This window comes from Lithobates pipiens, unplaced genomic scaffold (genome assembly GCF_037356315.1).
Source record: "Lithobates pipiens isolate NorthernLeopardFrog02 unplaced genomic scaffold, aLitPip1_a1.2 Scaffold_17, whole genome shotgun sequence".
NCBI classification, from domain to species: Eukaryota; Metazoa; Chordata; class Amphibia; order Anura; family Ranidae; genus Lithobates; species Lithobates pipiens.
Genome location: NW_027507755.1, coordinates 4258727 through 4271016, shown reverse-complemented (window position 1 = coordinate 4271016; position 12290 = coordinate 4258727). Strand labels below are relative to the sequence as shown.

Sequence of the window (12290 nt, the reverse complement as noted above, 5' to 3'; positions counted from 1 at the left end):
TGTAAAATTATGCTCCTTAGGCCCTTTCCACTGGGCTAGAGGACAATGAGTTGGTCCGAAAAGGCATTGTCCCTTGAAAGCCATGAAGAGCAAACAGTTCTTACAAGTTCCATGGTCCAACGCTTTAGCCACAGAGCGCAGTCCATATGTTCTGTAACAAGACAGGAAATATCCAACAACCCATTACAGCTAGTTCAGAGCCAGAGGCATTGATCATCTAGAGCAGGGATTTGCAATTAGTGGACCTCCAGCTGTTGCAGAACTACAAGTCCCATGAGGCATAGCAAGACTCTGACAGCCACCAGCATGACAACCAGAGGCAGAGGCATGATGGCACTTGTAGTTTTGCAACAGCTGGAGGTCCGCTAATTGCAGATCCCTGATCTAGAGTCTGTATTAGTCAGATCATGTTTAAGAGAATTAGACTAATCAACCATGGTTTTTCTGTGGCGATTTACCCTGACAGTCAAGCTGTTAAAGAGAACACTGCCATAGAAAGAGCTTCCAGCCTCTAGGCACCCAATGCCTAGTAAACACGATGAGAAAATCAGACGAAAAATACCACTTTCAGAGCGATCGTCCGATAATCTGATCATTAGTGCAGTTTCCGAGACCCAATCCTGTCAGTTCATATTTTCTTACCATCACAATAACCATTAGGCTCAGGGCAAACTGTGACTTCCTTCCGACTTAAATGGTATTTAGGAGCATGTACAAAGGCTAGAATCGCACCCAAGTTGGACCAAAGTAGTGCAGGAACCTTTTCTACAATCAGAGCAACTTGTGTAGCATCAGTTAAGACGGGTCTCATAGGGAAACATTGCATTTTACGTGTCATGTGACTTGGGATCTCAAGTCGGATTCCGTGTTGCAGCAGTGTGAACCAAACTCAATGAGAGAAGAAGTAATGTTTCTTGGCAGCTCTGGACCTGTAACAAAAAGCAACTCTGTGACCACACTAACTGCCAGTGTTATGTATCCGTAAGCTACTGACATTGCACAGTTCTGTCTCTTAGTTGGCAATTCAATGACTGATTTTACTTGCTGCTCCAAGCTTTACATTATGCACTTACAGTATTTTCTTAATCTGCCCAGCTAACAATGTCAAAGAAATTCTAACTAAAACAAAGCTGGCCATACACGAATAGAATTTTGTACCAAGTTTTTTTCTTTGTTTTAAGAATGCTTGTTCAATTATCTAATGCTTAGACTACTTTCACGCGGGGGCGGTGTGGGCATTAGCAGTAAAGCGCTACTAGTCTTAGCGGCGCTTTGGCGTCGCAAGCGGGAAGCTTTTAGCCCCCCAGAAGGGGTTAAAGCGCCCCCTTAGCGCAGCTTTCAAAGCGGCGCCCATTAATTTCAATGGGCAGGGGTGGTGGAGGAGCTGTGTATCCAGTGCTCCCGCACCGCCCCAAAGATGCAGCTTTCAGGACTTTTTTTTCCCGGTCGTGCAAGCGTACCGACCCAGTGTGAAAGCCTGAGTGCTTTCACACTGGGGGGGGTTACGCTTGCAGTTTACAGTCGCTATTGGGGCCACAGAAGAGGCAGTTTACAGGTGTTATTTTTAGGGCAAAAACACACCTGTAAAGCACCTCAGTGTGAAAGGGGTCTTAGTGCGGTGAAATCAGTGTTTGTTTTCGACCGCAGTGACAAGGAAAGTCAAAGGAGTAAGATATACCCCGTATATCTGGAATGAACTCATTTCTAGCAGTGTATGGTGGTTTTCATTTGGTAAAGTCCATTCATTCCAAAATTAGATGTTAAATGGAAACTAAATTTTGAAGTATTTTCAAGTGACATTTTGTCAAATCATTCAATGGACTGAGAATCTTTGTACAAATTTTGTACGAACCCCCATTCAAAAATCTACTAGCGTATGACCATCTTAAGATTGCTTTAACAGCAGCAAACTGTGCATGAATTAAAAGCATACAATGCAAATAAGGTAGCATGGTGTAATCCCTTTAATGACACAATGTATAATTCTACACTTAAAACATCATCATAACAATATAAAAAACAAAACAAAAAAATAAAATAAAAACACAAGAAACTAGAAAAAAATGGGTGTTTATTCACACAGGGTCACAAAATATGGTGAAGAGAACCTGGGGGGTGGGGGGGGGGTCATGGAATATTGCAACAAATTTCATTAGGTGATGGAACTTCCAACTCAACTTAGGAGCAGTTCAAGAGCCAACTGATATCCTCAGATGATAAGTTAAAACATTCAGTCTTCCGGGTGAAGCACATAAAACTGTACTACTTGATGTATTTCTCCATGAATTTCTTGTGGAACTCAGAACGTAGGGTGTCGTTCACAAATCGCTTGTCTTTTTTCATTTCATCCACTCCTTTTGCACAGTTCTTAAACACGACATCATCATCCCACCTGCAGGCAGAGATGTCAGGGATGCAGATTAATAAATACATAGATTTATACAACACAACAAAGAACATGGTCAGATACACTGTAACCTCTATAAAACATGGGTGTGCAATCTGTGGCCCTACAGCTGTCACGTAACTACAAGTCCCATCATGCCTCTGCCTTTGGGACTCATGCTTGTAACTGTCAGCGTTGCAATACCTCATGGGACTTGTAGTTCTGCAACAGCTGGAGGGCCACAAGTTGAGCACCCATGCTCTAATAGGAGCCTACAACAATATCTGCAAATCAACACAATTTAAAGTGTTACTAAAACCAGAACCTGCATTCACTATATCTGGTCTCCCACAGTATACAGGACATGTAAATGCAATATTTTAGTAAATAGAAACTGCTAAATACCTTTTCATCTCACCAAATATATATATATATATATATATATATATATATATATATATATATATATATATATATATATATATATATATATATATATATATATATATAGCAGTCTTGTGACTTCAATCAATGTCTGGCCAAGCACTGGTTAAAGCTTGTAGAAGGAGTTTTCATTCTTCTCTGACTGTCCTATGAGTCTGCATGACCCCTGACTGTCTTGACCGTGCTGGTTGACCCTGTGCTGATCACATGCACCCTCCCAATAAAAAAATAAAATAAAGAAATCTCTCTAGCAATACACACCAAACTGAGCATGTACAGAGTGCCTCCCAGTGCTCTGATCTATCTGTTCTAGGAGATGGAATTAGGGACACTGGAACAAAGGGAGGATCAGAGAAGACCAGATCAAACAGCCTTTTTTACACAATGCAGAAGATTAACCCATTTAGGTTTCACAATGATCGGATGGGAGGGCAGTCAGCTTCCCAGACCACACTCTGTGTCCACTCTGCAGATACTGAGTGGACACGGACCCATCATTCGCTCGCTCTTCTCAGCAGGCTGATCCCCTGCTGAGCAAAGCAGAATCTGCCCCTCATACACACTACTACTTTTGAAATTGACAGCTCAAGTCAGAGCCACTGTACTAACAATCCGATGTTAGTACAACGATCTCCCCTGTTGTGCTACTGTGTTCTGACAGAACACTCCAGTCAGCGCTCCCAGCAACCAACTGGGAGCGACGACTGGGAGTTGGTTGGCAGACCCTTTTTCAAACATGACCCTTCGAAAGAGGCTGGTATACACACAGGCCAACCGTTGGCCCGTTTCTATTGGACCGGGCCAATATCACCTGACATTCGGCCTGCGTGTACTAGGCTTTAAACATACATGAAGCATTAAATGCGTAAACATACAAATGTTAAATAGAAAAACACGCATGAAACAAGCTGAGAAAGAAGATGCATATATAACAATTTTGCAAAATAAAAAAAGTGTAAAATTGTAATCTCCCCAGTATTGAGGCGTTTCTTGCATTCCCTCTTCTCTTTAAAATGGAACACTGCAAGTCAGATTAATATGTAGTCAGGCTTTCCACTGAGGTTGAGAAGGTGTATGCAGCAAGTGTTTTATATTAGATTTCTGCCATTGAAGAGGAAGTAAACTTCCTTGTATTGTTTATACCTAAAAAGGTGAGCCTATGAAGGCGGCTTAACTATGGGTAATGTAAATATCTCCTAAACTTGCACTGTTTAGGAGACATTTACTGTGTACACCACCGATGACGTCATTGGCGCATGCGCTCTGAAGGAACAGCACCCATGCCATTTCTTCAGAGCTATGTGCCGTGACTGGAAGGAAGATGTCACTCGGCTCACAGGGCCGGAGTTTGCGGACCTGGAAGGAAGACGGGCGAAGGTGGATGCGGCCTTCAGCGGTGACAACAAGGGCTTTGTTTGCAGATAAGTTTCACATACTGTGCATACTAGCATATGCCTTTACTTTGCAGGTCAGCAAAAAAAAAAAAAAAAAAAAGGCCCTGCACCCCCCACCACAAAGCACCTTGTCCCCATGTTGATGAAGACAAGGGCCTCTTCCCGACAACCCTTGCCGGGGTCTGCGGGTGGGGGGGGGGGGCTTATCGGAATATGAAAACCCCCTTTAACAAGGGGGCCCCCAGATCTCAACCCCACCCTATGTGAATAAGTATGGGGTACATCGTACCCCTACCCATTCACCTAAAAAATAAAAACACACAGTACACAGGTTTTTAAAGTATTTTATTAAGGAAGCTCTTCCGACTTCTCCCCTCTCCGGCTCTTCTGGCCCTCTCCAGTTCTTCTCCCACTGTCCACTACCTCTGCCGCATCCTCTCGCTCTTTTGCCGGATCTTCTCCCGATGTTGACTTGATGCTCTTTCCCACTCTAATGCTGGGTGTGCGGTGTGCCACTACTTATATTGGCATGGGGTGGGGTCACCAGGTTATGTCACCTGGAGGCCCTGCCCCTTATGACGTCACCGCCCCATTATGCCCAGGGTGGTGACGTCATAAGGTGCGTGGCCTCTGGGTGACGTCAATGCACCCAGCATTAGAGTGAGTGTCAACGTTGGAAGAACGGAGACAGAAGACAGCGGACAAAACGCGGCGGAGGCAGAAGACAGCGGGCAGAGGCAGAAGACAGCGGGCAGAGGCAGAAGACAGCGGGCAGAGGCAGAAGACAGCGGGCAGAGGCAGAAGACAGCGGGCAGAGGCAGAAGACAGCGGGCAGAGGCAGAAGACAGCGGGCAGAGGCAGAAGACAGCGGGCAGAGGCAGAAGACAGCGGGCAGAGGCAGAAGACAGCGGGCAGAGGCAGAAGACAGCGGGCAGAGGCAGAAGACAGCGGGCAGAGGCAGAAGACAGCGGGCAGAGGCAGAAGACAGCGGGCAGAGGCAGAAGACAGCGGGCAGAGGCAGAAGAACCGGAGAGGGCTAGAAGACATCAGCGGAGAAGAACCGTAGAGGGGAGAAAAACTGGCAGAGGCAGAAGACATCAGCAGAAGGGCCAGAGAGGGGAGAAAAACCGGCAGAGGCAGAAGACATCAGCAGAAGGGCCAGAGAGGGGAGAAGAATATTGGAATTGAAGCCAAAGCTGCTTTAATAAATTACTTTAAAAACCTGTGCGTTTTATTTTTGACACTTTTTTTTTTTTTGGTGAATGGGTAGGGGTACAATGTACCCCATACTCATTCACATAGGGTGGGGGGCCGGCATCTGGGGGCTTCCAGATTCCAATAAGCCCCCCGCCGGCAGACCTCGACAACCAACGGCCAGGGTTGTCGGGAATAAGCGCCCCCTGCCCCAAAGCACCCATCCCCCCCATGTTGAGGGAATGCGACCTGGTACGGTTCAGGAGGGGGGCACTTGCTCATCCACACCCCCCTTTCCTGACCTGTCGGATAAGGGTCTCGTATGGATTTTGGGGGTTCCCCTTAAAATGCATGCCAGACCGAAGGGCCTGGTATGCTCTTGGAGCGGGAACCCATGCTGTTTTTTTTTTCCCCATTTGCCGTTGAGTTACCCTTCAAGATCAGAGCACAAGTCGCATGCCAAAGTCGGATCAGTTAAGATGGCGATCTGACTTTGATCCGACTTCAGTGATATTCAATGGGCTGAAGTAGGATCAACGTAGTGCAGGGGGCACTGTATCAGGGAAACATTGAATTTCACACGTCATGCGACATGAGCTCAGAATGTCGGAGTGTTTGTCGTACCAGTGTGAACCCAGCCTAAAGCTGAAGTCTAGACAAGTAGCTGAATATACAAAATATTAACAATCAATAGGAGTTTTAATTCTGTGCAGCCAGCCTTGTGGTCCAGAGACACCTACCAGAAAGTGAAGCAAGGTCTCTTCTACTGCTGTTGCAGCGCAGCCAAGATCACACCTTCAGCTTGCTGACTGGGTAGTGATAGAAATCATCCTTTTGTCAGTATATATTGCATTGGCATTGGTGTTCCGGCAATGGGACTCAAACTTCCTGTCCCGTTCCTGGAAGAATGAGTAGGGTTGAGCACAGCTCAGCCATTTACAGGAAGCATTGTATTCTATGAATGAATACTGAGCTTTGATTGGCTGAGGCAGAGGTCATGACCTCATTCACCTACCTCAGCCAATCAGAGGAAGTTTGCATTAATTTCTAGAATACAAAGCTTCCCAAGAATGGCTGAGCAACCCAACTCAATATTCCCCACAAGTGGGATGGGAAGTTTGAGTCCTAGTGGCAGAACACAGCACTGTGTACGCTATACAGCGCACCACGCAAGCGCACATGTTAGTGCAGTAAATAGTTCATTTGGGCAAGCTTGGCCCAAATAAACCATTTTAAAAAAGACATTAACTGTGGAGTCACGTTTTAACTAATTAGGAAAAACTTGTTATGGGGTTTTTTTTTTCACTTTTTTTTTACCTGGCTGGAGGAGTTCAGCTTTAGTAGATCCAAAATACAATAATACATATGCACCGCCTATAAATACTTTATATGTATTACTTACCTCCGTTTTACTTTAAAACTGGCTTGAGACTGTGCAGGGCCTGTGAGGTTCAGCAGAGGATTGCCACTTAATATATTCTCCATTCGAATTCTCTCCTCTTCCGCTTTCTGCTCTAATTCCTTTAAGTAATCACATAGATGTTGTTAACGGTCACCTTGCAGTGTTAGAGAACATTTATTTTTCTCAGACTAGATGGGGCCATTTTCCACAGAGATTCCCAGTTCTCTGGGTATACTTATTAATATCAGTAGAAGATGCTGTTGCCGCTTATTGAACTGCGATTGTAAAGTTGCCTAAACAAAGAATTATAATAGAACAATGCACCATGGAGGCCAACCTGAAATCATACCAATAGTAGTACCAAAGCTCCTTAACCAGTGATGGTCAACATATTTGATAATTTTCGAAAATCTTATCTAAGAATTTTCATTCGAATTTTGCACAATTAGTGGGTCACAGTAATGGCCGGTTTTCGTGCGGCCATTGAATTTGAGTGATCGGGCACGTTGGACATTTTTCAAAATGAACGGTTTTCGAATTAATGATGTGTGAAGAAAAGAAAAGTTCCCTGAAAGAAAAGAAGATTCCTGGCCATGAAAATTCATTTCTGTAGCAACAGGAGGTGAAATTGATTGGCCAAATTTTTTAACCAAATGGTGGCATCATCGGCTCACAAAAACACACAAAATTTCTGATTTTCAAATGAAAATTCATTCGGAAACTGACCCATGTAGGACCTGCATATGTATGGGGGTTAGATTTCAGTGTAGATGCAAAACAGTGGTAAGAAGAGTTCATTTTTAAAACAAAAAACAAACAAACATTCACCTTGCAGGCATTTGGTAGCTGAGAAAGTATTTGTGAATTTGTTCCCAAACTGCTCCACAGAACACCAGCAGGCCTCAGGTGTGTGCATGGCAAATGGAGTCTAAGGCCGGGTTCACACCGCTGCGATGCGGGAACGCCGCGAATCCGCGGCGTTTTCCCGCATCGCATTACTCCCGCCGGCAGTTCACACTGCCCTATGCGGACGGCTGGGAGTGTCAATGTTATGTTAATGACACCCCCAGATCCGTCCGCATATCGCAGTGCGATCTGCCGACTCGCACAGGAATCGGATCGCATGGTGTGAACCCCCATGCGATCCGATTCTGTTGCGGACCAAAAAAAGGGTCCCGTGCGAGTTTGCTGCGGGAGCGCTGCGAGTTCAGCCATACTATTTGTATGGCTGAACTCGCATCGCTACGGAGATCGGATGTGATTTGCGGTGCGAATCACATCCGGATCTCCCCCCGCAGCAGTGTGAACCCAGCCTAAGGCAGGCTACAGATGATACAAAAATTGCTTGATTGCCTTATCAACACAGCCAGTGTTGATGGGGGAATCCCTCCCCCCAGAGCTATGGTGTTCTCCAGGTAGGGGGACCGGGGAACCGACCCAGTCGGGAGAGCACAGCGATTGCTAGCCGCTACAGCCACTGGCAATAATCGCATGCATTAATCCTCCATCCCGGTTATATCCAAGTCAATAATGGATCAGCTCGAGAACAACCAGCCAGCCCATAGATGCTGAACTGGCCAAGATTCGAACCATCCGTGGCTGGCTTAAGCTATGGCCTCAGGATGGGAATCAGTGGGTAGCAGGATGGTGAAGACTCTGACACTACAACTTCACCCAATCATGCAAAGGGTGAACATCGCTTTGTTCTGCACCACAAATAGTCACAAGTTACAAAACAACTCATACTTACAAATAGAGGGAGACAACAGGAAGTGAAAGGAAATCTACCCCTAGGAAAGGAAAATTCTCTCCTGTAAGAGTTATTATGGGAAAAAGGCATCTCCACAGAAGCTTTATCACCAATCTTCGTTTCCACAACAATCCAAAATTCTCAAAATGCAATTGTCACAGGGACAAAAGGTGACATGAACTCTTCTCAACAGGGGCACAGACAGTAAAAAGAAACATTATAGGGGTGTTAATTACCTACGCTATCCAAAAAACTTTTTTGGGCTGGAGTTGCACTTAAAAAATTGTTCCTGTTCCAACTTAAGACAAACCTACAATCCTCTAATGAGGCCTACAGGGAAGATACGTTCTCACAATACTAATAAAGAGGACCATTACTGTGGAAACTGTGCCCAAAAAAAATCCAAGCAGATGACAAACGTTACCAGAATACTTCCTGCAGCTGATCTTTTCTCCATTATTGCCTTACCATGCCTTGTTCCACACATCACTGTGTGGAGGAGGCCATCGTGGTGGATAAGCAGGACTTTGCTTCCTGTTGTCAAAGCTGCCCTCCCGTGATGGCTGCTCGATAAATATTCTACATCCAGCAAGAGAGGTGCAGAAGGCACAGATACACAGAACGAATGAAGCAGAAGCAAGGAGACCTTGCACTGCAGGTCCTTAGGTAGAGTTTCCTTTCCAGCCAGAAGAACAGCGTACAGCGCAGTAGTGACAATCGATCATTCTCACTCCAAATCTCCTGACATGAGCAATCAGAGGCAGCAGTGCCTTAGATCTCACACTGCAAATACACTGTTAAACGCATAAGGCACAGGAGTGTTTTGCCGTTTTCAGGAGAAATCTTTCCGGGTAGAAAAATTACCATTTGTAACTGTTCCCTATATGACAGCAAATCTTCACTTTAAGTAAAGGTCAACTTTAAATAAGGTGCATTGGGTTGAGCCAGTGTCCCCTACGCAGAGTCTTCACAGTAAGCAAAGTTTTCCTAGCGTTTTCACTCTTGTGCGCCCGCCCCCCCCCCCCCCCCCGCCAAAATCACTGTTTTGTCTTCAGCCCCTTCTGTATATACAGTGCATCCAGAAAGTATTCACAGCGCTTTCATTTTTCCCACATTTTGTTAGGTTACAAACTTATTTCAAAAAGGATTAAATTGATTATTCTCCTCAAAATTCTACAAACAATACCCCATTATGACAACATGAAAGACGTTTGTTTGAAATCTACACAAATAAAAAAAATAAAAAAATGCACAAGCACATAAGTATTCACAGCCTTTACTCAATACTTTATTGAAACACCTTTGGCACCAATTACAGCCTCAAGTCTTTTTCAGTATGATGCTACAAGCTTGGCACACCTATTTTTGGGCAGTTTCTCCCATTCTTCTTTGCAGGACCTCAAGTACCATCAGGTTGGATTGGGAGTGTCAGTGCACAGTCAGTCATTTTCAGATCTGTATTGGCCAGGTGATGAGCGGTGCCTGGTTTCCTCCAGACATGACTCTCGCTATTCAGGCCAAAGAGTTCAATCTTATTGTCATCAGACTGGAAAATTTTGTTTCTCATGGTCTGAGAGTCCTTCAGGTCCCTTTTGGCAAAATCCAGCTGGGCTGCCATGTGCTTTTTATTGAGGAGTGGCTTCCATCTGGCCATTCTACCATACAGGCCTGATTGGTGGAGTGCTGCAGAGATGGCTGTTCTTCTGGAATGTTCTCCTCTCTAAACAGAGAAACACTGCAGTTCTGTCAGCGTAACCATCGGGTTCTTGGTCACCTCCCTGACTAAGTCCTTCCTCCCCCGATCGCTCAGTTTGGCCAGCGAGCCCACTCTAGGAAGAGTCCTGGTGATTCCAAACTTCTCCATTTATAGAGGCCACTGTGCTCATTAAGACCTTCAATACTGCAGAAATGTTTCTGTATCCTTCCCCTAGATCTGTGCCACAAAACAATCCTGTCTCCAGAGGTCTACAGACAATTCCTTGGACTTCATGGCTTGGTTTGTGCTCTGACATGCACTGGTAACTGTGGGACCCTATATAGACAGGTGTGTGCCTTTCCAAATCATGTCCAATCAACTGAATTTACCACAGGTGGACACCAATCAAGTTGTAGAAACATCTCAGACTGGGTTCACACTTGTAAGACAAACGCTCTGACATTGGGAGCTCATGTCGTATGACGTGTGAAAATCAATGTTTCCCTATGGGAGCCGTCTTAACTTGTCCAACACAAGTCGGTCAGACTTTGAAAATGCTCCCTGTACTACTTTGGTCTGACTTTGATCCTACTTCAGTCCATTGACTATCACTGAAGTAGGATCAAAATCAGATCTTTATCCTAACCATCCGACATTGCGTTATTTCCTGCCCCCTGCTGTAGCCCCTCCCAGTGTGTATGTGTTAGTTTCGATTGGTCAAAGGACAAGTTGTACTATCTGAAAAGTCGGATCAAAGTAGTATCCTGTTCATGAAAGTCGGATGAATGTAGGACTGATGTCGCAGAGCAAAGTAGGATGAAAGTTGTACTACTGTTGTGTAGTATAGTGTGAACCCGGCCTCAAGGATGATCAGTGGAAATATGATGCTCCTGATTTTAACCACTTTCAGACCGGACCATTTTGCTGGTAAATGACCAGAGGTCTTTTTACACTTTGGCACTGCGCTGCTTTAACTGGTAATTGCGCGGTCATGCAATGTTGTACCCAAACAAAATTTGCGTCCTTTTCTTCCCACAAATAGAGCTTTCTTTTGATGGTATTTGATTGCCTCTGCGATTTTTATTTTTTGCGATATAAACGTAAAAAGACCGCAAATTTTGAAAAAAAATGATATTTTCTACTTTTTGTTATTAGAAAAATCCAATAAACTCAATTTTAGTCATACATTTAGGCCAAAATGTATTCAGCCACATGTCTTTGGTAAAAAAAAAGTCAATAATTGTATATTTATTGGTTTGCGCAAAAGTTGTCACATCTACAAACTAAGGTACGTTTTCTGGAATTTACGCAGCTTTTAGTTTACGACTGCCTATCTCATTTCTTGAGGTGCTAAAATGGCAGGGCAGTACAAAACCCCCCCAAATGACCCCATTTTGGAAAGTAGACCCCCTAAGGAAATTGATAAGAGGCATGTTGAGCCCATTGAATATTTTATTTTTTTGCCTCAAGCGATTGAATAATGACAAAAAAAAAAATTTTTTTTTTTTTTTTACACAAAGTTGTCACTAAATGATATATTGCTCACACATGCTATGGGCGTATGTGAAATGACACCCCAAAATAAATTCTGCTGCTTCTCCTGAGTATGGGGATACCACATATGTGGGACTTTTTGGGAGCCTAGCCGCGTACGGGGCCCCGAAAACCAAGCACCGCCTTCAGGCTTTCTAAGGGCGTAAATTTTTGAGTTCACTTCTCACTACCTATTACAGTTTTGAAGGCCATAAAATGCCAAGATGGCACAAAACCCCCACAAATGACCCCATTTTAGAAAGTAGACACCCCAAGCTATTTGCTGAGAGGCATGTTGAGTTCATGGAATATTTTATATTTTGCCACAAGTTGCGGGAAAATTACAAACTTTTTTTTTTTTTTTTTTTTTTAACAAAGTTGTCACTAAATGATATATTGCTCACACATGCCATGGGCATATGTGAAATGACACCCCAAAATAAATTCTGCTGCTTCTCCTGAGTACGGGGATACCACATATGTGGGACTTT

General features: G+C 44.3%; 1 protein-coding gene across 1 annotated transcript in view; it reads right to left on the bottom strand.

Annotated features, from left to right (window-relative positions):
• Positions 1–2054: 2054 nt before the first annotated feature.
• Positions 2055–12290, bottom strand: part of CWC15 (CWC15 spliceosome associated protein) — a 31583-nt gene continuing 21347 nt past the window's right edge. The window contains exons 6-7 of the mRNA XM_077484948.1: positions 6821–6939; positions 2055–2392 (exon numbers count right to left, since the gene is read on the bottom strand). Of these exons, the coding sequence (XP_077341074.1) occupies positions 2263–2392; positions 6821–6939 (249 nt within the window). The 3' untranslated portion in view covers positions 2055–2262. The remainder of the gene's footprint in view (positions 2393–6820; positions 6940–12290) is intronic.